The 26556-nt window shown below is 38.1% G+C and overlaps 1 protein-coding gene across 1 annotated transcript in view; it reads left to right on the forward strand.

Annotated features, from left to right (window-relative positions):
- Positions 1–676: 676 nt before the first annotated feature.
- The window catches only part of ARMC3 (armadillo repeat containing 3), a 65534-nt gene continuing 39654 nt past the window's right edge, over positions 677–26556 (forward strand). The window contains exons 1-7 of the mRNA XM_052804177.1: positions 677–758; positions 6548–6591; positions 13209–13257; positions 21532–21649; positions 23561–23686; positions 25432–25500; positions 25826–26001. Of these exons, the coding sequence (XP_052660137.1) occupies positions 13210–13257; positions 21532–21649; positions 23561–23686; positions 25432–25500; positions 25826–26001 (537 nt within the window). The 5' untranslated portion in view covers positions 677–758; positions 6548–6591; position 13209. The remainder of the gene's footprint in view (positions 759–6547; positions 6592–13208; positions 13258–21531; positions 21650–23560; positions 23687–25431; positions 25501–25825; positions 26002–26556) is intronic.

The following is a 26556-nucleotide window of genomic DNA, read 5'->3' on the forward strand; positions in this document are numbered from 1 at the left end:
TATCCATTTGCTCCCAAGAACGGATGGCTTTTTCAACTCTCTTGTTTCATGAATGCTCTGAAAATAGTGAAACAGGAACAAGAAAAAAAAAAACAAACACAAAAGGAAGGCATGAACATGGCAACTTTTTAGACAGATTGTACACATTTATTAATTTCCAGAAATAGTCAGTATTCTTTGGGTGAGAAAGTAGCCTTTTCCTTTAGTTTGGAGAAATAACTGATTGATTTTTTCATCACTACCCCAGCCCACCAGTATTAATGCTTCCCTCAAAGATATGTTACCAGCACTTTGGAGTTGGGATAAATTGTGAAGAAATGGATTAATGCACATGTCATGGTGAAATCACTCCCCAAGGGCTCTGGAAATTCATATTAAACAAACCCGCTTGAAGCCGCTGCCCAGGGACAACTGGGAAAGGGCAGGGCAAGGCAAGGAAAGGCAAGGCAAGGCAAGGCAAGGCAGGGCAGGGCAGGGCAGGGCAGGGCAAGGCAAGAAGGCGGTGGTGGGGGCGGTGATGGCGGTGGTGGCGGTGGTGGCGGTGGTGGCGGTGATGGCGGTGGTGGTGGCGGTGGCGGGCTCAGGCTCCCCCCAGACGGGCCCTGCCCGGCCCGCCACCTGCCCCACCTTCCCGCCCGCTCCACCGCGCGGCGGCCAGCGCATGCGCCGCAGGTGTCTCCTAGCAACTGGCGAAATAACAGCGCGGGCCGCTGCTGCGTGATCGCCCCCGGGTGGCGCGTCGAGCCCGGCCGCGGCGGGTGAGTGGGGGCTGCTCCCGGCCCGGCTGTCCAGGGTGGTCGGCGGCAGGCCCGGAGCGGGCGAGGGGAGGGGAGGGGGGGGCGGGGGCGGGGCGGCTCTCCGCGGCGAGCCTGTGGCGGGGAGCAGGGGCGGCGGGCGAAGGGGGGCCGGTACCGCGAGGGCGGAGGGCTTGGGCGCTGTCAGCTCCAAGTAAGCAGAAATAATCCGTTCTGTGTAGAGCTGGCGAGTCACCGGTTAGAGCCCTAACGCTACGACCGCGATGGCGGGGGGTGCCGGTGCGGCGTCAGGCGGGAGGCGGCCGTTAGAGTCCCGCTGCCTTCGGCTCAGCGGGCCCCGGATCGTGGCTCGCTCCCTGTGGGGTTTGGTTCCTTAGCGCTTTATCGGGGAGCTGAGGTCCACGTGCCCGTCGACTTTCAAAAGTCATGACTCAAAGTTAAACAAGAACCATTATTATTATGATGATTAAAGGCACAGGTTGAAGTTTCCTCCAGCCACAACCAAAAAACCCTAAAACCTTACCGTCTGCTTGGTAACGGAATCTACACCTTTAAGAAAAGCAGTGACAATTGCAAGATTTATAATAAAATTGTAAGATTTAATAAGAGCTGAACTATATCAGAATGAACATAAATAAAATTCAAAACCAGGCAGAGCAGATCCTGCACTTAGGGGCTCCTGACGCTATTTCCTACTAAAAACTGGGAGCGTAGGAATTGGTGTCAGCAAAGGTAGGGAAAGACATGGGTGGACTAGTTCAGCAGAGGATAACTGTGATCAGTATTTTGAGATGTGAACTGGGAAGCAAGAAACTGCAGTGGACGTGCCCTAAGGAAACTTACGTGGTAGAGAAAAAGAATTTTATTTAAAAATTTGGATAGGTAATATGAACAAAGAAAGAACAGTGCACTACAGATAAGGTATGTAGAATTTATCTGTGACAGTAACATGAAAGGTATGAGACCCAAAATTGTATGTATAATAGATGAGAAGGGGAAAAAAAAACCAAAAAAAGAAAAAGAACAAAATTTTAAATACAGAAGTTTTATCCTAAAGAACACTAACAGGTGATTAGGGTCTTAGGGAGGAAATCTCACCTAATTTATTGATGTTTCAAAGGTTTGGGGGCATCTGCAGACAGGAATTTCAAAACAAAGTATGGATTTGCTGGCAGAGCAGCATCGTCTGTAGAGCAGAACTCTTTTATAATCTTTTTGCTAATCTTAAATTATCATCTATATAAGGTAGTCTGATATTGTATTATCTTAACCTATGCAAGATAAACATATCTGCTTTCTGTTTTTCATTGACTGTGAGCAAGCTCACTTTCTCACCTTTGTTGATGGAGCAACATTTCTTTTTTGTTGTTGTTTTAGTTCCTTTCATTTTTGTGATTTTTAACATGCTGCCATTTTCTCATTATCTAATTTTCTGCTAACACAATGACTGCCAAGATGGGCTTGTAAGTCCTGTGGTTCCTACGTTTGTTTGAAAACCTGCTACCTGTATTTTTGTCCTAAACTGTAACAAATGTCTTTTTTTCTTTTTTTTTTTTAACTGTTAACATATTAAAGCCTGGTGAATGAACAGTAAAATTAAATGATAGGGCTACCCTTGCAGTTTGACATAACCATAAAAGTCATGAACGTGATAGCTGAGGTATTTCCAGTGTCAACAAGCAGTATGAGTACGATTCTGTACAAGAGAGGAGAGGCTTCATCTGGGATGCTGTGGTCAGCTGAGGTCATCCATGTTTTCAAGAGGCTGACTTAAAAAAGGTTTATGAGGAGGATATGGGGAATGAAGAATCATTTTGTGGAGGAAATTAGAAGAGTTCTTTAACCTAACAAAAAGAAAACTGAGTGGGGATACGTTTGTTATCTTCAAGTAGAGGAGGGCCACGAAGATGGTGAGGGCTGGATCACCTCTTCTATGAAGACAGGCTGAGAGAGTTGGGGTTGTTCAGCCTCGAGAAGAGAAGACTCCAGAGAGACCTTATAGCAGCGTTCCAGTACCTAAAGGGGCCTACAAGAAAGCCAGAGAGGGACTTTTTACAAGGGCATGTAATGATAGGACCAGTGGTAATGGCTTTAAACTGAAAGAGGGTAGATTTAGATTAGATATTAGGAAGAAGTACTTCACTGTGAGGGTGGTGGGACACTGGAACAGGTTGCCCAGAGAAGTTGTGGATGCCCCATCCCTGGAAGTGTTCAAGGCCAGGTTGGATGGGGCTTTGAGCAACCTGGTCTAGTGGAAGGTGTCCCTGCCCATGGCAGGGGGTTGGAACTAGATGATCTTTAAGGTCCCTTCCAACTCAAACCATTCTATGATTATATGATTCTAAATATAGTCTGATTCTATATATGTAAATATATAGAATGTGTATATATAAAATACTATATAGTATGTATAGACTATAGTAAATATATACTGTATAGTATAAATATTTAGTATAAATAATATATTTTGATACATGCCAGCAAAGAAAGTAATTGACAAATGTTTGAACATGACATGAATATAGTAAACTGGACTAAAAATTAAAAAAGGTCCCTTGCTGTCTGAGCAATCAGCTTGTGGAACAGCTTTTTAACAACAGAAGTGGGAACAAAATACCTAACTGTTTTTAAGACACAGCATGATAGGTATCTGGTGGGATTAACATGATGTTGTGGCTGTGATGGGGGAGTGGAATGAATCTGATCATTCAGAATGTCCCTTTCACCCGATCTCTCTGTGAAACTGGCAGAAGGAGGCATTCATTTTAAGACATGTAGTTGACACAGCTGGCTAAAAATTTAGGATTGTCTTTAATTTTTTACTAGTCTTTAAAATGTCTTTCTTCCTGAGGCGGACCATCTTTGACTTCTGTATGAGAACTGTCCTGCTATTATTGCTCTGACAGTGGTTGCGTAACTACTCTCTCTCATTTGTTTTAGATTAAGTCAATTTTTCTTTAGTCTCTTTCTCATGGGATGAGGGATTTCACTGTGTCTCAGTGAGACATTTAAAATCACACACATAATTTCTAAAAATCTCCTTCATTCAGGTTGTCACAGCTTGGATTCTCCAAGGATAGATCCTAGGTCTGATGTTATTTAATATGTTCATTATAATTTGGAAGTGAGAAATAACATAGAGAAATCAAAATTTTCTTGTGAGATGAAATGATTTATGTTAACACTAAAGAAGACTGCTAGAAACTTCTGAGAGCTCTTCTGCGGTTAGGTGAACTGGTAACACCATGACAGATAAAATTAATTGTTGATGAAAGCAATGCAATTTACACTGCTGGGAATATTTGGAACAATATACTCTTCAGTATTGAACCTAAATTAATTGTGATCAACTGGGAAAATGACCTGTTTACCATATGTGGATAGCTTAGTGAAAATCTTCACTGAGGAAATTGGGTAAAAATTAATACCCCAAAAGTTAGAATGTTAGTGGAATAAATCAGTAGTGTTCTAGAATTGATTATGGTATTTCAGGTTAGGTTCATCATATCTAAGAAAGATTTAACAGTCACAGAGGGATTCTGAGACAAGAAACATATATGTCTGGAAAAGCTATATGGAAGAAATAATTAAGGCAGCTTAGAAAGGTGATAAATCAGAACGTACAGGGAGTTATAAAAGAAAGTAGAAAAGATCAAGAAAGGGCATCTTTTAACTAAAGTTGTAATACAAGAACAAGAGGATGTTGTGTTGAACTGAATAACACATTTAAACTGTTTACATATTTTTTAAAGCTCAGGAGTGGTTCCTTATACAGTGCACTTGACAATTGGACCTGTGCTGTAGCATGTCAGACTAAGAATGAAGAGTAAAAGGATTAAGCATTTATGTGGATAGTAAAAATAGCTACTATTGTTAGGAAGAACATAAAAACTTCAGGAGATCTAAACCTTCATACTTCAGGGAAATAAAAAACCTGTAACAGATGGAGGAAATCTGACTTTTGGGATTGGTTTCATGCATTTATCAGAAGTGTTTGGCTCTTACTACTCTGGAGGCAGGATACTGATCTGCCATGCAAGACTGTTCTTGTTCATTGAAGGACGTTTTTTGTGCTGAGGCCTCTTAGTTAGTCTGTGATTTGGAAAGAATGCTAGCATGTTCTTTAATGCCCATTACTTCTTTTTATTAACATTCATACATCATCTTTTACACTGTACAAATTGGAAAATAGATTCTGCTTCTACAGCTTAGGATCTTAACACAACTAAAACACTCCTGACTTAGTATACCTCTTACTAGGTGTACCAAGCTGTTCAGCTTCAGAAAACAGCAAAGTATGGTCCTTGGGCAGTATGAAAAAAGGCGCTGCTATCAATCAGAGGCTGTACATGAGTCAAAATTTTATTGCAAATCTTGAATATTTTCACACCATCAGGTTGTGAAATCAAATACCTGAGAACCTTGGCTTTTGTTAAAAATCTAAGCATCTACCCTTGGGCTTTTGAAAGTAACACTCAGCTGAATGTTAATGTGATATCAGAATGCAAATAAAAAGTATCAATGTATCTTAAAAGTTCTGAGATTTTAAATAAATAATTGTATTTATTTTTTTTTTAGCTCACCTAAAATCCCCACCTTTTCTCTCTCATAGCTATTTCTTCAACCTGGCATGTAACTACAAACTCATTTTGGTTTTAAGGGTTTGTCTGCAGAGTACTCCACTCTGCATGTCTCAGTATTTTTTGTTATGATTCTTTTGTTTTGTGTGTGTATAATTTATAAACACATAGATCATTTGAAAAAATGGAATCTTTAACTCTCAGAATGATCAGAATATATTTAGTCTTTTTTCTTTTTCTGCAGTGGGGTGAACTTTGTCCAGCTGAATGAAAACAGAAAATATTATCTTGTATCTAGGAACAGATTCTCATTAAGTTTGTGTAGTTAACATCTGTTGCACAGTGGCTAATTCTTGACTTAATCCTGATAATTTTTTGCCTAATATAAACATAGGCACAGGTAAAACAGTGGGCAGATTCAAAGGTCTTGACTTAATTGGTCTCTCATATAATGTATTATTTTCATACAGTATATATCTTCAGGAACTGAATATTAAATTCAACCTGGTATCTCTTTTTAACTGTCTTCTTCTATGAAGCCAAGTTTTTTATAATGTATTAATGCTTGCACTGGCATTACAACACTGGGCAAGGGGACTCTGTTGATCCATATTTAAGGAGTAGGACAGAAGAAATCTGGAAGAAGCATTTGGGAGAAAGAAAGGAGTTTCAAGACTATTCCACATTGTTCTCTCAGTTATGACAAAGCTGCCTGAGAATGATGGGAAGGATATTTAAGCTGGCATACAAAGGACGTACTAGGTTATGGACTCAAGAAAGGAGTGAGATTGTCTGCTAATGCTATGATTATAATTTTAGTATCTTCCTTTTGATTGCATTGGAACGCAGCAGAACTAGAGTGTCCATACAGAAATCAATTGAAATAATCAATGAACGTGGCCAATTTCTAGGCAATTTTCACTGTTATCACAGAAAAAAAGATTTTAATTTCTCTGACACAAGAAGAAACAGCAAGACTTCACTCAAACTAGCTAGACTAAATTGAGATTATGTAATTATCACTTGGAAGGCAAAAAGAATCTCACTTGTTCATCTTTTGGGGGAAGAACCTGAAAATCATGGCCAAGTTGTAGTAACACACCTTCAGACTCTCTTAAAGCATGGGACAGTTAATTTGCAAAATGAGTCATGTAATAAATAACTGGTTAGAAGCTATTCTTAAATCCTTCTGTTTGCACTGCTTTTCCGCAGGAGTAATTGCTCTCAGAAGAGACCTTTGATTCTTTGACTGAGAGGTGAGTTCCACAGCTGGCTGTCTTTGACTTATTCCTGTTCTTTTTCTCATGTCTCTAACATTCAGTATGTGCAGGGTCTTAGGTTGTTGTGTCAGTTATTTAAGGTTTTAGAAAACAGAAAATGCAAATGGAACAGGTAATGTTTTCTAAATGCATTGTCCGACTTAAAACCACAAAATAGTATGGTCTTTAAGTGTATGCAACAGGACTCTGACAGTATAGGTATACACTCCATACTGTAAAGGAAGTGTTTATAAGATTTCCATATTTTGAACAGAAAAACCACCATAAGACTTTCCTCATATTTCAAAGTATGATTTATAGCCTCTTTTTTTGTTAAAGGTCAGTTGCTATCCATCATCTCATATTTAAAAAAAAAAAAAGAAAAAGTAGAGTGACTAGGAATAAGTGGATATCTCAGATTCGCAATCTAAGAAACTATTCACACTGAGCAGAGGGGTTCCTAGAGCAAGACAATAAAATGAATTAAGTACAAGGATCATGGCCATCATTATCTTACAATCTAGTACTTGGAATCTGCTCCTTTAGGCAGGCATCTGTAACAAATCTTTCAAAAACTAAATAAATTTTCCTTATTTTATTTGCCATGGCAGAGGTGCCAGTTCGTGATGTAATAGCCAAGAGGTTAGAGGTTCTACTTTTGAACTAAGAAGTTCACATTTGTGACCTTCCTCAAAATAATTTTCCACTTATGGGCAAAATGTTCTAGTCACAGAGATGTTACTGGAGATGGGCCTATTCCTTCAGCCACTTTTAAAAAGACAAGGTGGCTGTGTTTTTTCATATGCCCATTTCTGCTAATGTTCGGTTTACTGTGATAGTATCTGCCAGACCCTAGCCTGGCATGTGGATTCATGTGGAGAAATGGGGTAACAAGTTTACAATCTCACTAACTTCAGATGTCTGTGTAAATGTCAATACATGAGCTAGCAACAATAGACTCTGGGTTTGGTCCAAGGAAAAAGTAGTTATTTTTAAGGTGCAATTCAATTTCAGATACCTACTTTAGAATGAATCTGCCTTAAGAGTTATTGAATATGTTGACTAATCTCCATCAATTATCAAGGAGAGTGACTAACTTGAGTACTGATGCCTAATTTAGTTTAGTGGACACTACTTACAGTTTCTGGATACTGGTTCAACTTAAGATACTCACATTGGGGTAGTTCTGGCTCTATGGGAAAGCTGGAGACCTTAATGAAGTTCAGAGTGAAACAGGGAAGTGCCTGCTAAGCTTAGGCACCAGAGCTGAGGAAGAGTGTTGGGGATTGTAGTTTTGTGATGAGGATTTAGTTAGATGTAATGACTGTCCTGCTGTCTGAGAGACAACACCTGGTTAGACCACTGCACTGAAACCAGGTGTCACAACCCAGACTGGACAGACCAGGGAGTCATGTTTAGTTCGAAATTCCCTCGGGCTAAATTAAGGTGAAACGACACCAAACGATCAGTTAAAGATTTTATTTATGACAGAAGCAAACTGAACTGGGGAGGCGTGGTAGTAGGTGGCAGGGTTTCTCACAACAGGAATTGGCATAAGACTACTTCTGTAAACCGTGTAACCATATACATCGATTCAGGGAATAAGGAGATCCCTCCCGTTGAGTCACGAGGTTCAGAGCAGACCCCTTTGCTTTCCAGACTCCTCCTCAGAGAAGGGTCTAGGGGTGGCTGGATCCACTCTTAGTCTCAGACTTGGTCAACGGTTTATATCTTGAAACAGATGAGCTGTAGGGATTGTGGAGAAGGAAAGAGAGAAGGCGACAGAAAGAGAGAAAGGAAGAGAGAAAGGAAGAGAGAAAGATTTCACTGTTTCTGGGTCCAGCGTTGGTTCAGTCAGCCGAGGTGTCCAGTCAACCAAGGTGACCAGTCCCAGTGGGCTTGCGCACCCAGGGCTTCAGTTTGTGTCCTTTTATCATCCTTGCCCCTCCTTCGGGCGGGTTAATGAGCAGTTTGTGAGCCTTTGGGCTTGGGGGTCGTTTGTGGAGTAACTTCTCCTTCCCTGCAGACACTGCCATTGTTTGATCTTCGTATCAGAACAGGGAGCTGCGCACCCTCCAGCATGCCCTCCCCCTCCTGTTGCTGACGTCTGAGCTGATGGGCTTTTCACCTTGGTTCCTTGCTGTGCAGGGTTTGTCTTTAAGCAGAACTTGCCCCACCACAGTGTTTGAGACATTAACTCTTTCAGTCTCTCACACCAGGTAGCAGCAAAGTAAAGCAGGCTAATTTGTTTACCACAGAAGGGAATAAATTCCAGGTGAAGGACAGTAAGTAGCATAGAATGATAACTTCATAGATTGCTTGACTATGCATTGGCTACATCTGTTATGTCAAAGTCCTGTATTGCCTCTAGCTCTACATGATTTAAAACAATCAACCCTTTAATCTCAAAAAACATGTGTGGGAAAAGTATGCTCCTATGATTCTAGAAACCTACAGAACATGAAGTAGAGAATATTACTCAAGTGAGAATATTCTTTTTTTTGTCTTTAAGATTTAGAATCATAGAATTGTTTAGGTTGGAAAGAACCTTTAAGATCATCAAGTCTAACCATTAACCTAACACTGCCAAGTCCACCACTAAACCATGTCACTAAGCACCACATGTACACGTCTTTTAAATACCTCCAGGGATGGTGATTCAACCACTTCCCTGGGCAGCCTGTTCCAATGCCTGACAACCCTTTCAGTAAAGAAATTTTTCCTAATATCCAATCTAAACCTCCCCAGCGCAACTTGAGGCCATTTCCCCTTGTCCTATCGCTTGTTACTTGGGAGAAGAGACCAACCCCCACCTTGCTACAACCTCCTTTCAGGTAGTTGTAGAGAGCGATAAGGTCTCCCCTCAGCCTCCTTTTCTCCAGGCTAAACAACCCCAGGTCCCTCAGCCGCTCCTCATAAGACTTGTGCTCTAGACCCTTCACCAACTTGGTTGCCCTTCTCTGGACACGCTTCAACACCTCAGTGTCTTTCCTGTAGTGAGGGGCCCAAAACTGAACACAGTACTCGAGGTGTGGCCTCACCAGTGCCCAGTACAGGGGGACGATCACTGCCCTGCTCCTGCTGGCCACGCTATTTCTGATACAGGCCAGGATGCCGTTGGCCTTGGCCACCTGGACACACTGCTGGCTCATATTCAGCCGGCTATCAACCAACACCCCCAGGTCCTTTTCTGCCAGGCAGCTTTCCAGCCACACTTCCCCAAGCCTGTGACCCAAGTGCAGGACCTGGCACTTGGGCTTGTTGAACCTCATACAAGCAGCCTTGGCCCATCGATCCAGCCTGTCCAGATCCCTCTGTAGAGCCTTCCTACCCTCAAGCAGATCAACACTCCTGCCCAACTTGGTGTCATCTGCAAACTTACTGAGGGTGCACTCGATCCCCTCGTCCAGATCATTGATAAAGATATTAAACAGAACTGGCCCCAGTGCTGAGCCCTGGGGAACACCACTTGTGAGTGGCCGCCAACTGGATTTAACTCCATTCACCACCACTGTTTGGGCCTGGCCATCCAGCCAGTGTTTTACCCAGCAAAGAGTACACCCATCCAAGCTGTGAGAAGCCAGTTTCTCTAGGAATTAATTAATTTACTTAATTACACTTAATTACTAATGAATGGAGTTTTAGTTTTTAAAAGAAGTTTTTCAGGTAACATAGACACAACATTTAATCACATTTAAAAATCTAAATCCTGCTACAATTTTTTTCTGAATTCTAAGTATTTAGAATAGTAAACTGAGAAGCAAAGATATGTGTACTGTAAACCTACTGAAAAAAAGAACATGCAGTTATCACAGAGAGAAAGGGATTTGAATAAGAAGTTCTTTTATGGGTCAGTAGCCTTGCAATACCTGCACACATTGATTGTCTGTGATAATTAAAATTCAATGCAGAAGACACATTTTTAATTATCAGTAAGCCAAAGAATTCCATGTGCATCATTGCCTTAAGTCAGAGAATGACCGCTGAATACAGAGAGCTTTATGGCAACAAAGCTAATACCAACATTTGATGGCAGAATGCATTGAAATCCAGAATAGTAACTGCAGCAAAAAAACAGACCAAGGGGCATAATCCACAATAAAGTAATTGTCCCATTCTCTGTGCTTGTTGCTACAGATCATACTGCTTTTTTAATATTACCATTTCTGAGCATGTAGAAGAATGTATAAGCTTCTTGAAAATATTTTCAGAAGTTGGATGTATTTATACAGCGTGAAGAAATATTTACAATAAAAGACTTTGGTTATTCACGGTCTTGGAATATGTATAGTTCTTTGAATCTGTGAACATTAATTGTACAATGTTATAAATACTTTTATATGAATTAACTTTTTAAATTGTTTGGTTTAAACCTAATTAAACTTATTCAGAATTAAAATTGCTTTTTATGACTTTAGCTTAATTTATATCTGAAATGAATTGAGCTGAACTAAGTAATTCTAACTAAGTGTCCATATCTCCATACTAGGATTTAACACAATTTAAATAACCCAGATTTCCTGAATGTCCTTGTAAATCTGATTCTTGTATGTGTGCATGATGCTTACTTTCTACAGTGACTGCATAAATCAGAAGGTAGTATGTCCATCATTTTTGTTGAATATACCATCAGTAATTTGTCCTTATGCTTTCTCTTATGTAAGTTAATTTGTCTCTAGCCAAAGCTGCACTTTCTGAAACACTGAATTCTAGTGTGTGTGTATGTGTTCATATGTGTGTATGTATGTATACACAAGGGTAAAGCAGATTGGAGCTGAAGAATCTTTGTATGGGTCTTCCTCTCAAAACTGTAATTATTGACCTGCCCATGAAGTTTTAAATTTCAGATCCATTTTTCGGATGTGTCTATCAACTGGTTTCACTACTGCTGTGTTACAGTTTATTTGCGAGGCCAGCAGAGGAACAATACTTAAAAAAATTCAGAGGATTCAGGAAGAGCACCAAATTTTTGTTGAACACAACAAACAATAGCCTTGACTTTTGTAACCAGCCAGGCTAAAGCTCATATTGCACTAGAAAATAATCTCTTATACCACAGGGAGACTGTCAGGATAGTCCTGGCTGAGGCTGAATGTGTGGTTTCCCTTTGAGAACTAACTGAAGAGTTACTAAGGGGTACTAACAGTGTGCATTTCACTTTTACACAGTGTTAAAACAAACCTAAGTTTGGCATAACTTGGGTTATGTTCTATGCACAGCTAGTGGGTCCTGTTGCTCTTTACTTTTGCCTGTAGCTTAACTGGAAGGCTCTGCTGAAGTTTTGCAAGCCATATGAAATTAGGTCCACATGAGGTATTATATCCATATGCTTCAGAAGCTACTATTAGATGCAGCTGAGAAGGTCTTCCTGGTTCACGTGCACATGTGCTAATACAAAAAAAGGAGAAGACAGAAGCTGGACTTGGTGTAAATAGATGTAACTTTTTAAAATCAGTGAAATTTGTACTGTGCAGAACTGTTTCTTAATACCTGCAGACCTGATTTTTGTCTTCTGTGAAATACAAACAGAAAATTCAAATTGAATTTGAACCACATTTTCAAGGTAGAATTTATTTGTACGTTCTGCAGTTGTATAGCATGTTTACCAACATGAAATATATAGACAAACATGGGGAAATACCCTAACAGGACCTTCAAGCTCATATATGTTTTATAGATGCAGCTAAAACTAACTTACAGAAAAGCATGTCCTATGTATTTGTACCACATTACAACTTGAGCCTGTGATGTCTCAGATCTTTCTTTTTAGTTATGTATTTTGTTGACAGATGTATTTTACCAAAGGTGTTCAAGTGTTTGACAGTTTGTTTCATTTATAAGGGACAACTTTCTGCATAGAAATTACTATGTCAAAGAAATGTTCAAACTGATTAGGTGAGTGTCCTGGTTTCAGCTGGGATAGAGTTAACTGTCTTCCTAGTAGCTGGTACAGTGCTATCTTTTGAGTTCAGTATGCGAAGAATGTTGATAACACTGATGTTTTCAGTTGTTGCTCAGTAGTGTTTAGACTAAAGTCAAGGATTTTTCAGCTTCTCATGCCCAGCCAGCGAGAAAGCTGGAGGGGCACAAGAAGTTGGCACAGGACACAGCCAGGGCACCTGACCCAAACTGGCCAACGGTGTATTCCATACCATGGGACGTCCCATCTAGTATAGGAACGGGGAAGTGGGGGGGTGGGGAATCGCCGCTCGGGGGACTGGCTGGGTGTCGGTCGGCGGGTGGTGAGCAATTGCACTGCGCATCATTTGTACATTCCAATCCTTTCATTATTGCTGTTGTCATTTTATTAGTGTTATCATTATCATTATTAGTTTCTTCCTTTCTGTTCTATTAAACCGTTCTTATCTCAACCCACGGGTTTTGCTTCTTTTCCCGATTTTCTCCCCCATCCCACTGGGTGGGTGGGGAGTGAGTGAGCGGCTGCGTGGTGTTTAGTTGCTGGCTGGGGTTAAACCACGACAGTGAGTCAAATGAATGAGAAAGTCTGTCTTACAGGCTTTCCTAAATCACTGGTAAACTGGTTCCTAAAATACAGAAGGGAGTTTGTTTGTCTGCTTTTATTTTTTTATTTATTTTGTTGTTGTTGTTTTTAGAATGGGTAAAAAGGTAAAGAAGGAAGTAGAGCCTCCACCCAAGGATGTGGTAAGTTTATAAACTGTTATGTGCTATAAAATAAACATTACACAATTATAGGCCCAGCTCTACCATCCTTACATAGTTCCTTACTCTCCTAGCTTACCCACATTATTCTAAAAATGTCTTTTAAAGATGATTCTGTTTCTGCTTTTCTTGGACAGCATACAAACCAGAGTGACTGGGCATATGTAGCTCTTTGTGGAGATTGTTGTCTTTGGCAGGCTTTGCAAATAGTAATGTATGAAACAATCCAGGCTTCTTTTTATTTGAAGAACAGTATTAGCTTTCCATTTGTAAAAATCAGAGCAGAAAGGAGAAGAGCTACCTGAAATCTGCCTGTCTTTTCAACTGTGGAGACATTCCCTTTCCTTAAGGGTGAAAGAGTTAGGAGCCTAGATGGATCTGCAGTTTTTTACTGAATGCAAAATTTTACAGATGTTTTGAATGACAGTACTATGTATTCTGGGTCTTTTGCAAAAATATACAGTCTTTAGCAGCAGTTCAGGTTTTTCTGGTATCATTGGAAGTACCACAGTGAAAAGTACAAGAGCTGAAGGCAAATATGGAATAATGGTGCTAATATGACTTTTTTTCAAAAGGTGGAGATTAAGGGTCTGACACTAGCACACTGTCCAAGAGTTTCTATAAATTCACAAGGTACAAAGAGACCTCCAAAAAGATAGACGTTCAAAATATAGGTATTTTTAAGTTTAATTGGTTTATTCAGAAAGAAGTAGAGGAAATAAGACAGAAACACTGAATAGAGTATATTATAAATTCTGTGGCAGATAATTAAGTTAATGAAAATCAGGACGTCAACAAGTGCCACAGAGGAGCATGAAACTAAATGCAAAGTTCAGTATACTGTTTTAAAAAAACAATGGGTTTGTCTGTAAAGAGTAATGGTACTGCAAGAGCTTTTTCAAAGGTCATAGAAAAGTTGATCAGCAAAAACTACATCACAATTTCAATATTAAATAAGCATAAATAATTTTGACTAAGACAGTAATATCCAATAGCCATGATGTCACTGAGGCATAGCAATTGATGTCAGGTTTTGCCCAACTGTTTTGTAGAAAGATGAATATTACAAACATAATTCATAAGCTCCAATCAATAACAAATCCTTATGAAAGGAGACATGACATAAAACTTCAACATGAGAGGATAAATTGATCTAAAGCCATTTCTGTATGGAATAACCTAGAAAACCGGGAGGAGACACAAAGGTGTATGTGGATAGGACTAATTAAAACAGGTCTGAAGAATTAAAACTAAGTATCTTTGCAGTCTAAGAAAAAAAATTGAAAAGCATGACAGTAGATTTAAGGCATACAGATGAGCTAACCCCTTCTAAAGTAATAAAAGTTGACTTTTTCAGTAAATATCTAGAAAGTCAGTAGAAGCAGCACCACAATTTCGAAATCCAAAAGACACCATTAGAGTTTCTGGAGAAAAGTATGGTACAGCCTACTAACTACTACAGTAAACTGTGAATAATGTTAGAAAAGATATTCAACAATTGAAAAAATTAAACTTATGGAAAAGGTCAGTAAAACTATTAAAAAGCAATTGGAAAGAGTGAAGTCCAGATGGCATCTGCAGTTTTTGACTTAGTTTTTTACCCTTATTGTACTTCAGGCTAGCATATCTCTTCCAGCAGTCATATCAGGAGAAAAAAAACCTGAATGTTGCATAGCAAACCAGTATTAAACATGAAAATAGATCATTGATTAGTTGTAACTATCAACCAAGAAAGTCTTCTAGCTATGAGAATTTTGTTAATAGTGATCCTGTAAAATCAAATCTCAAAGCTTTAAATTTCACCTGGATATTTCAGATGGCAGGAAATGAGATGCAGACAAAATAAAAGATGTATTAGCTATTATCTTATGATTGATAATCTGCTTATGAAAATGTCAAGTCCCAGAAAAGAAGCCTTGAGATAATGTGAACAGGCATATAGAAGAGGGCCTTTGTGCATGTGGAATGCTCTGAGAATATATGGTACTGCAGATGACCGCTAATTTTTATAGATTTCTAAGAACAGGTGGGAAACACATCTCTCAGCCTAGCCACTGCTTATGTTTCAGAAAGTATTCCTTTCATAATTTGTCTTTTACTATTATCTGTCCTGAGAATTGGGCTTCTCTGGGAAAAATATTGCTTTGAGCCTCTATCACTATATGGATGTCCTTAGACAGTAATTCGGGTAGATAAAATATGCTAGCTTTGACATAGATTGATAGGAACTTTTCCTATGATATCTTCATTAAGTTTGGTCTAGACAATATTACTATTTGGTCATCAGCTAGAGCATAGACATTAAAAGGGAAGCCTAAGATTACCACTAGAGAAAATAACTGAGGCATTATCACTGAAAGAAAGCTATAGATACCTGAATATTTTTGAAAATGGCTTCATTCACAACACTGATGTTAAAAAGGTGGAATATATGAAGCAGCACTGTCAACTCCTGAAATTCAGTCTCCACAGAAACACCTTCTTTTGAGCAATTAATGCCTAAATATTGATTTGACTTGACTTTAGTAAGGCTTTCAACACTGTCTCTCATAACATCCTCATAGACAAACTGACAAAGTACAGCAAGATCAATAGTGTAAATGAATTGAAAACTAGCTGAACTGCCAGGCTCAGAAGGTTGTGATCAGCAGCATGAGTTCCAGCTGGAGGTCAGGCACTAGTGTTGTGCCCCAGGGGTTGATCCCAAAGCTGGTTTAACCTCTTCATTAGTGACCTGAATGATGGGACAGAGTGCACCCTCAGCAAGTTTGCAGAAGATATGAAATTGAGAGGAGTGATTGACAGACCAGATGGTTGTGTAGCCATTCAGAGGGACCTCAACAAACTAGAGAAATGGAAAAATGAGAATTTCATTAAGTTCAACAAAGGGAAATGCCAAGTCCTGCATTTGGGGGAGGAATAACTGGTACAGACTGGGTGATGACCTGCTGGAAAGTGGCTTTACAGGAAATGACCCGGTGATTCTGGTGGACATGCACCAGCAATGTGCACTTGGGGCAAAGAAGGGTAACAAAATCCTGGGGTGCATTAGACAGTGTTGCCAGCAACTTGGGAGAGGGGACTATTGTCTTCCACTCAGTGTTGGTGAGTGAGACCACACTTGGAGTGCTGTGTCCAGTTCTGGGTTCCCCAGTACAAGAAAGACATGGGCTTATGGGAATAAGTCTGCCAAAGGCTTGGAACATTTGTCGTATGAGGAGAGACTGAGAGTTGGGACTGTTCAGTCTTGAGAGAAGACTTGGAGGGGTCTTGTCAATGTGTATAAATAACTGATAGGAGGGACTGAAGAAGTCAGGCCAGGCTCTTCTCAGTGGTTCCCAGTGAAAGGATGAGAAGCAATGGGCACAAACTGAAACCCAGGAGGTTCCATTTAAACATAAGAAAAAAAAATCCTCTTTTACTGTAAGAACGATGGAACATGGCACAGGTTGCCCAGAGAGGTTATGGAGTCTCTGTCCTTGGAGATGTTCACAATCAGACTGTGCACTGGCCCTGAGCTCTAGCTGACCCTGCTCTGAACAGGGCAGTTGGAGCAGATCACCTCCAGAGGTGCCTTCTAACAACAACTGTTTGTGATTTAGTGGATTATCTTGGGTTTATATTGTTAGTATAGGAGATCAGACAATGACAGAACTGAAACAATTAGCATGACCAGGTATATATTAACTTTATTCTTCTAGGTAAAGGAAAAGGGGTTAGGAATATTGAAGATATCAGTAATGCTTCTAAAGATTCTATGAAAGGTGCAAGGATAAAGCAGGCCTGTAGTCAGTTAATTCAAATTTAAAGGATTTTTTTTTACAAAATAACAGCATGATTAAACAGTAGAATAATAGCAGATAAATACATCCTTTGAAAGGTGGGATTTGCATCTAAATGGGAAAAAAAACCCCAAACCCTTGCACTTACAAATGAGAAGTAAAAGCACAATGTCACAATGCACCAAAATATTTTGGGAGAGAATTAGCAAATAGATATAGATACAAAAACTAGCAATAAATCTTTTCCAAATTGACTAGAAGCAAGAAGCTTCTTAGAGGGACACTATTAGATGATAAAAGTCATAAAAGAAAAGCAAAATTACTTATTTTTGTGTCAAAGACAAAGCTATGTAGCAAATCACTAAAACAAATGTGAAGAAATTGCCCAAATATGAATAAATAGTATTTGCCCAGGTCTTGTTCTAACTGAAAAATAACTAAAATCTGAAATTGTGGTACTGTTACATATGGTATTTAATGTGTACCCTTTGTATTAGAGGAATGGAGGGTAGAAAATTTCATTTTCAAAAAGAAATAGGTCAGTAATTACACAAAGTTTGTGTTCCATGCTGTGTTAATTGGTAGAAATATTTACAAAAGAAACCCCCAAAACAAAACCAAAAAACCCAAGATGCATGGATAAATATGATAGTAATGGGGGATAATCAATACTGCTTTTGTAGAACAAAGTTTCATCTCTGAAATCTATTTGAATTCTTTAGAGGAGTCAGTGAGCAAGTGGATAATGGTGATCTGGTTGATACAGTTATTCAGCTTTTTCAAAAGTTTTTAGGCCAGGCTCTTCAGTCACATAAACACTAACAGGTAAAAAGAAATTTCTCTCTTCGCAATAATGTCTGGTTATAAAATAGAAAGCAAAAGCGAGAAAACAAATTACTGTTTAGGTTTCATAACAAAGAGAGGTTGCCAGTGGAATGTCATGGGGTTTTATTCTGCAACCTGTGTCATCTAGTCCATCAGAACTAATGTGGATACTTTCATGAAAATGGCAGCCAGTTACTAAGTAGGCAAAAGTGAATAAATACAACATTTCACATTCCAGAAATAAAAGGCAAAACACCATGTCACTAGCAAATGCATTATACATGCACATGTTGAATGCCATTAACAGTTCCGGTGTTTCCATCTCAGAAAAGGTACAGTTGAACTATAGAAAAATACTAAGAAAGACAAAAAGAATAGACAGAGTGCCTTCTGTATTAGGAAAGATCAAAGAGAGTGGGTTTCTTCATCCCCAAAGGGAAATGGCTGTGAAGGAGAATATCATAGAAACTTACAAAATTATGAATATACAGAGAAGGCAAATGGATGTAATTTATTTCACTGTTTCTTATGATGAATGAATTGTGGAGGACAAATAAAGTTATCAGGTGGTAGTTTTAAAACAAAGAAAAGGCATAACTATTTATATGACTGTTAAACTGTGATACTTGTGTCTCAGAATATTAAGGATGGCTAAAATACAGATGGCTTCAAAAATTATTTATGAAATTAACTGGTGGAAAATTTTTCTTGGACTTTTTGAACACAGAGATAAAACTGCTAGCTCACCAGCTCTCTAGGTTGCAGAGTGCTGGAGTCTGGGAGGGAATATAAGCAAATTTTAATAGTCTGCTTGCCCACACCTGTTACCGGCCTTTGTTGGAGGCAGGATGCTGGGCTAAATGGGTCTTTGGTCTGACTGGAAACATATTTTGGTTTACCTTCAATTTCAACTAAGTTGAGTTGATGGAAGCCAAAAAAACCCCCGAATACTCTGCAGTTTCTAATGACTTTGAAGTCAAATGTACACAAAATTAATGATCAAAGACATATAGAAGTTTTTGAATTATAGTTTTCTTTTTTATTTAACTTGCTTTATTTCTTAATACAAACTGAATATTGGAAATGTTGTTGCTTATAAACCAGTTAAATTTCTGTGTTTAATTCAAGGTTGTCTGTAACTTCTGGCATGTTATTCTAGCATGTAATCTGTCCTGTATGTGCCATTAAGGGAAGATCTGCAATGATGTATGAAGAATTAGGAGCAAGCCTTGATTTTAAAAAAAAAAAAAAAAAAAAAAAAAAGGGGCAGGGGGGAACTCTAGCTATGCTGGAGTTATGATAAGCAAACGTCATATCCAATTCTATGATAGTTTTGATGAACAATGTTACTTCCCAGCAAATTACTGACCTGCTCAGGCCTCTGACTTCTTAAATATACATTGATTTCAGTGACTGTTCTTACTGTGTTTTCAGCACAAAACTGCTTCTAATAGGAAAGTGCCTATTGAATATTTCAGACAGTAGTAGTGAATCTAATGTCTATACAAATGGGTAGAGATCAGATCAATTTCACTCTGCTCATGTGCCAACCTGTCATTAAATCCTAGGAATTATCATTGAATTGTAGTTTATACAATTACTTGTGAACAGGGGAGGCAACAAAAATGGAGCAACATAATAGCATCTTTGATATTAGATCAATGTAAATAAATAACTGAGATTTAAAAATCTTATTTCATATTTCATTTCTTATTAAACTTCATCTGAGATCGATCTTTGTGTTTACTTTTCTCTGGAGGACTAACAGCCTTTACTAAAAATTACAGTTTTATCCCATCACCAAGTATTTGGCCAGACTCAGGAGATATGTCTGTGCTTAAATCATAGCCCTTACCTCAAGGATCATATTCTATCCACGCAAGGACACAAATGTGCAGAAGTAGAGAAGTATGAAGGTGGCTAAAGGGACTTTCAGTCATCTCTTAATTCTCCTATATGCCTCTCATATGGTAGAATGAATGAATGTTGCTGTGATAAGCTGAATTTTTTGCCTCCTTACAATCCAAACAGAAAATTCCCGTAAAGAATTCCATCATTTCAGGCCCATCACTAAGATGTAACTTGGACCACTGTGCCACTATTTGGTTTAATTCTTGTTGCTGAGTCATTCTTAAGCAAAATGACTTATGGTACAGTAAGCTGGTAATATTTTCTTTAAAAAGGAGCTTTGTTCCATGACTTGTCGCATGCCTCCAGCTTGTCACAGCAAGCATGAAGTTGGACAGTGTCTTCAGGTTTTCAGACCTGCTTGAAGCTAGGGAGACCAGTTAAGCACATTACGCAGGCAACCTCTTAACTGTCAGTGAAACTTGGATCTTGATCTTGCAGACTGTTAAACTGTGCGATATGCCTTATGGCAGATGATGAAATTAAAAACCTACCAAAAATATGAATTTAGAAGTCTGGGCACTCGTATCGTATTTTGACTTATTTTTTAACAAGTTGGAGGAGGGAGAAGGAAAAAAGCCTCCTCTTTGTTCATTTTCCTTATAGCACACTCATAACTTTTTTGAAGATTTGCTCCAAATAATTTCCTTGCTTGAAAACTGACTTGTATGTATCTTCATGCCCTTATTGTTCAGCAGCATGTGCCTCTGATGTAGCTATTAGAGGGTTTTTAAATGAAGTAAAACAAATAACAGACATTTAAAAATATATATGGTATAAATATACATAATATTTTTAAATAATATGTATTGCTATCTTAAATGATTAATCTGCTGTATTTTAAAGATAAATACATTCATACTGAGAGACTGCATGACCCCAGTATCTAGTAGTTTCTGTGCGTAACACAGGCCTAAAGTGTGAGGACAAAAGACAGTTTTTCCATATTAAAAAAATTACTTCAAATAAGCTTAAAACTTTTTAATGGGTAGAATTTTCAGAAATCCTTGAGTCTTGTTAAAGAACGAAAGGCTTATTTAGAAGATGCCCTTGCTCAAGTGATGTTAGTTCTAAAGAGTCTATTAAGAGGGTGAAAACTGCAGATTTGTTGGAAGATTTCTTTCTGTATGAGAGGTCAGAAATGGAAATGAACACTTTGTATCATTTCTAGCTGGATGAGCAGGGATTATGTCATGGAAATACTTCAGCTAGTCAAGATCATGGTGAGCTAGTGAACTGAGTTGAGGAAGGCACAGGAAGGGTCCTTTGATTTTTTTTAAAGCAGCCACAAAGTGTTAATGCCACAGAGTAACGAAATCCTCTTCCTTGTACAACAGGTAAGTTCATAGGCTCTGTGCACAGCTGCTCAAAAGAACCTTCTTCTCATGTTTGGCTCCAAAGCCGCAGGAAGCTCTTATATGTGTAACAGAATTACATATTTGTTGCCTTCAAGACTTCCTAGGTGTACAGGAAAGTGTCAAGGTTTTTCCAAAACCTTCATACAGGATGAAATCATGATTCTATTTGGAAGTCAATTATTCTTTCTTATTTTTCAACAATGTCTCAAATTGTCATTAAAAAAATTGAATTTCTCCACATAAATAGCATTTCATGTTAATATTTCTAATTTAGTTTACATCTCAATCTAGGATTTTTTTTTTAATGAAATGTGGGGGTCTACTGGAGCACATGGGAAGGCTCAGTATAAATCAAACTATTCTTTCCTTTTTCTTGTTTGTAGTTTGATCCTTTATTGATTGAAAGCAAAACAGCAGCAACGGTTGTGCTAATGCTTAGCTCTCCTGAAGAGGAAGTTTTGGCAAAAGCATGTGATGCTCTGTATAAATTTGCATCAAAAGGTTAGTCTTTTTGCAATGAGCTTTCCTTTGTGTTACTTAGATTTTGATAGTAGTTCACAATTGTTTAGTTTCCTAGCACTGAAGTCTTCATTTCATCTCAAAGGTCTTTTTCAAGGTTTTGGACGTTTTCTGAAATATCTGTCAAACCTGTATTTGCAGCTATAAAAAAGTCCTGTGGTTTGCATGAAGGAAATTTTTATCATTTTGTTGTATATTCTCTGTTTAATAGAGCTTGGTTTAAATATAACCCAGATCTGTTTTGTTATGAGCAACAGACCTGCATCTGGGAAACAATTCCCTTTTTTATGTTACAGTTTGAAATTTCTGTACTAGTGTAGTTATTTCAAGGTTCAGTTTTCAATGAAAATTACTTTTTAGCCTGTTTCTGTTATTTTTGCATATAGCTCTTGTGTCAGTACTTCTGTGACAGATGATTTACTGGACACGGCTCAGCCTGCTTTATCAAGCTTATTTCTGTATGTGTTGGGACTCTAACAAGTCTCCAAGATTCCAAATTTTCTGAATGTCCCTGTATTACCTATAGCTAAGCATCACGTTCTGGGTACCCAGAAGACAACTGTATAACAAAGGCTCAAAATTATGCTGCACATAATTTCCTAAGTTGCCTCCTACTCATTCCATGCCAGCCACTCAAATTGGTATACACTGGTAGCATTCTTGGTATAATCTGTTTTAATTTTAATTTATGTTTTCTTAAAAAATTATGGGTTTATATGCTGATTGTTATACTGATGATGTCACACTGCTGAAGTTGTGAGAGAAGAGCTGAAGGCTTTGACAGTCAGCTAGGGAAAGATGTTTAGGTTCAGCTTAATATGGCAAGTTTGGCTGGGGGCATGCAACCAAATTTTGAATATGTGAAGAGAGAATTTGGACTGTTGGGAGACAGCTATGAACCACACACCATAAACTCTTGTAGGCTCCTTCTCTGCTGTCCGCAGTAAAATATGGCACACTGCAAAAGAACAGATATTTAATTTTTCCTGTTTCTACTAAATGAATAATCCTTTATATTGTTATTGTAGATATTCCTGCAATCTTCCAGAAGACTAGACTGTAACTTTGCAGTGTGGCACAAGAGGAGTTATTTTCACTTTGCAGTTAATTTATTTATTGAATGTTGCTAGTAAATTGTCACATCCCTCAATAAAAAGAGTTCTTGTATCTTAATTGTGTTTTGGCCTGAGAATGAGCATAGTTCTCCAGTTTCTTTTTACATTGCTCACTTGTAGCCAGAAAGGACAGGCATGGTTCATTAGAAAATGAATTATAAAGCTCTTGTGGGAACTGAGAATAGGAGTAGGTTTTGGATTTTGTTTCTTGGGGTTTGGGGTTTTTTGAGCAAGCAGGAACAGAAGGCTGTAATCATACAAAACGCTTCTGTTCTTTGCATGGCCAGAGCCTATTCAGCTACAGAATGCTCCATTCTCAAGTGGTAGAAATCTCAGGTGGGATTTAATGATCCAAATCCTGGTAGCTGCTTTGGTTGAGGGGTAGTACAGATCCACAGAATGAATTAACTGTTATTTTGAGGAAAATAAAATTGGGAAGCAAGAAAAGAAGAAAACAAGATGAGGTTCTTAATTATATCATTCACCTGTACTTTGCTAAATAGAAAGCTGTCCTTTGTACTACCACTGCTGTCTCCAACAAAGGCAGAAGCATCCTTTGCTTGACAAATGTGAATTAATCCTAGGTAATATTAATCCTTGATACTATCTGACACGTGTTTATTTGGGGTAAAGATTAGATGATCTCCCAAGGTCCTGTCCAGGCCTTTGTTCTTTGATTCTGCAGTCCAATAAAAGATTGGTAGCTGTTTTACTTTGTTAGATTACAACTGTGAGCTTGTTGCATTTTTATGGAACTTTTAACCTAAATACTCTTCAGGTGATGAAAACAAAATGACACTTCTTGGTCTTGGAGCAGTGGAACATCTGTATAAACTCATCTCACATGAAGATCCAATTGTACGCAGAAATGCCATCATGGTATTTGGCATCATGGCTTCTAATCGTAAGAGTTTCAATTTTTTAATATTTTTCAATGTGTATGAGTGTGGTCATCAAAGCAATAGGTGGCCCATGTGAAAAAATCCTGTGTTAATGGCCCAGAATAAAGGAACAAATTCAGCTAGAGTGAACTCCACTGATTTTGAAAAACAATTACAAGTTAATTTTCCTCCAACCCTTTTTTTTTTTTTGATGGGGCCAAGTTGAAACAGTTTAATACTGGAATTATGTCTGTCAGGGAGAACCTGACTACACAAGATGCCTGCCGATGTGGACATGACACACTCATGTCTTTTACAAAAGTTGGAAGAGAAGGATAAAGTAGTATTTATCATCTACAGAAAATGCTATGTTTAAATATCAGTTGTTACTTGAGGCATTAGGGTAACTACAGTGATAAGGGAGAAAATGTGTTAAATTTAAAGTAGCTAACTCAAGTATTGATGGCAAAAAAAGCCCTGAACTATGAAGCATTGGCATCCATATTTACCCAGCTTCTTTGGCAAGTCAGTGCTGCTGTAAATGTTTTGTTATCTGTAGTGAAATTCAAGTAGTCTTGAATTCATAGCAAGGTAAGGTATCTACTGTAGCCATACCATTATTAAATGATTTAACCACAGTATATGCAGATTTTCTTGTACCTTTTTATAAGGTGAGAATGGATGTATTAACATCCATGCTGGGTGGCTGAGTAGTGCCAAATGGTCAAGCTGCAGTGAGTTGTAGGTAGACATACCTGAAGATGAAAGATTAAGTGGTGTAAGGTGGAGTTTCAGTGGCTGTTATTTTTACATTGCTTTATAAACCTACAGCTAATTAATATAATTAATCAGGTCTTATTTTGGTACATGTTGTACACAGTTGTCTTCCATGGTGGTATCCTAACCACTATTTAAGTCTTTTCATCAACTGCTACCTGCTTTTCATGTTGCACTGGACCTTACACTCTTTACCTTACTTTCAACTCGACACTAGCATATAGTTACTCCCTTCAGGCCTTGGCTTCCAACGCTGCTGCACATACGTGGAATTGAATGACTGAAGATCTTCCATTCATATTCACATCTTAATTGTTTTTTTGCTTTAAAACTAAATTCAACTCATACCTTTTTTCTTACATTTCAACACTGTAATGTGTTGATAGTAACAACACAGCCCTGTAAGATCACATGAAGTCTGTCCCAAAAAATGTTTTTTGGTTATTCTATCCAGTGGTTGTGGTTTTGCTAGTTTGCCATTGACAACAATAAAAATGCATTCTGAAAGTATTTACTGTGATTTTAAAAAGACCTATATAATTCATATTTTTAGTGTGGGCTGTGTTAGTGTGAAATTAGAAAGTGATGGCTTGAAAATTAAATAGTGGAAGGATTGCTTTTAGTTTGATAATTTTAACCACAAATAATTTTAACTACTGGGGTATGACTTGTTTGACAACTAGAACTGTGCAATATTTAATCAGAACCTGCTAGATGCAAGTATTTTGAATAAAGTTTCAATGAAGTATTGAGGAACTTCATATATAGCAAATGTCAAAGAGTATCACCTGGTACTTGAAAATTTCCTCTATGTTTTCTTGGCCCATTATGATCTTGGTATAACTTCGGTTGTGTGTCATTCCCAGTCAAATCTTTTTATTACTTAGGGAGTAACCATAAGTACATTTTCCTTGGAGCAGAATCTGTTTCTTTACTCAGCCACCAAGATTGCCAGACAAAAGACTTCATATTTGTATTTATTTCATTGTAGATGATGTCAAGAAGTTACTGAGGGAACTGGATGTCACAAATTCACTTATATCACAGCTGGCACTGGAAGGTAGCTTGCAGTATTCATTCCTTGTGCAAAAGTACACTCAGAAATAATTTATGATTGCCATTTGATAAGTCAATTTAATAAAATCTTCCTTGTAATTTACGATTTGTCATACTACATGTTAAATAGGTAATTGCTTTTATAGGAGTTGCTCTGTTACTCACTGAGTAGTGTTATGTTGTACAGAAGGAGCTGCATGTTTATGGAGATATCAGGAGATGTCAGCTATTGTTTATTGACTTCAAATAATATTTTAAACCACTGGATTAGTGAACATATACTATGCTGAATAAAACTTAATCAAAATATTTCTTTTTTTTCCTCATAGAAGATGTAGTTATCCATGAATTTGCTACTCTCTGTCTAGCACATATGGCCGTCGAATATACTACTAAAGTACAAATATTTGAGCAAGGTGGATTAGAACCACTTATCAGACTACTAAGTAGCCCTGATCCTGATGTTAAGAAGAATTCAGTTGAATGTATATACCTCCTGGTGCAGGTAAAGTTTTTTGTTGTTTTAAATTACAGAGGCAGATAAGCACTTCCCCCCCACCCCTGCCATCCTCTGTGGGGTTAATAATTTTAAAATATTTGATTCCTTTACTCCCCAGTGTTCATAAGTGTATTTGAAAACATTACACCCAAGTCCTTGATTGTTACATTGGTTACGAATATAGCTGATTTGACTCTAATTGTTGAACTTAATGCAATTATGAATACTGTACAGCAATGTAAGAGAGATCAGAATCAGATTCAGAATTTTTTAATTAAATATGAATTTGTTTTCTTAGTTGGAAAACAAGAAACTCTCTGTAGTGAGAGTTATAACTTGTCTATCCAAAACATTGGAATAATCCTGTAAATTAAAGAACTAGCAATTGCATTGTGCCTTGTTTTGGCCAGAAAGTCCGTAGTCACAATTTTGAACATCTTTTTAATGATAGGTAGGTGAATGCTGTCGACAGCTACTTTCCATACTGGGAGGAATAGATTTGTTATTGGCTACTTTCACACTCAGTACTAATGTCATCCATATGCTGCTTAGCAAAAGAAT

The sequence above is a fragment of the Harpia harpyja genome, chromosome 1 (assembly GCF_026419915.1).
Source record: "Harpia harpyja isolate bHarHar1 chromosome 1, bHarHar1 primary haplotype, whole genome shotgun sequence".
In the NCBI taxonomy this organism is placed as follows: domain Eukaryota; kingdom Metazoa; phylum Chordata; class Aves; order Accipitriformes; family Accipitridae; genus Harpia; species Harpia harpyja.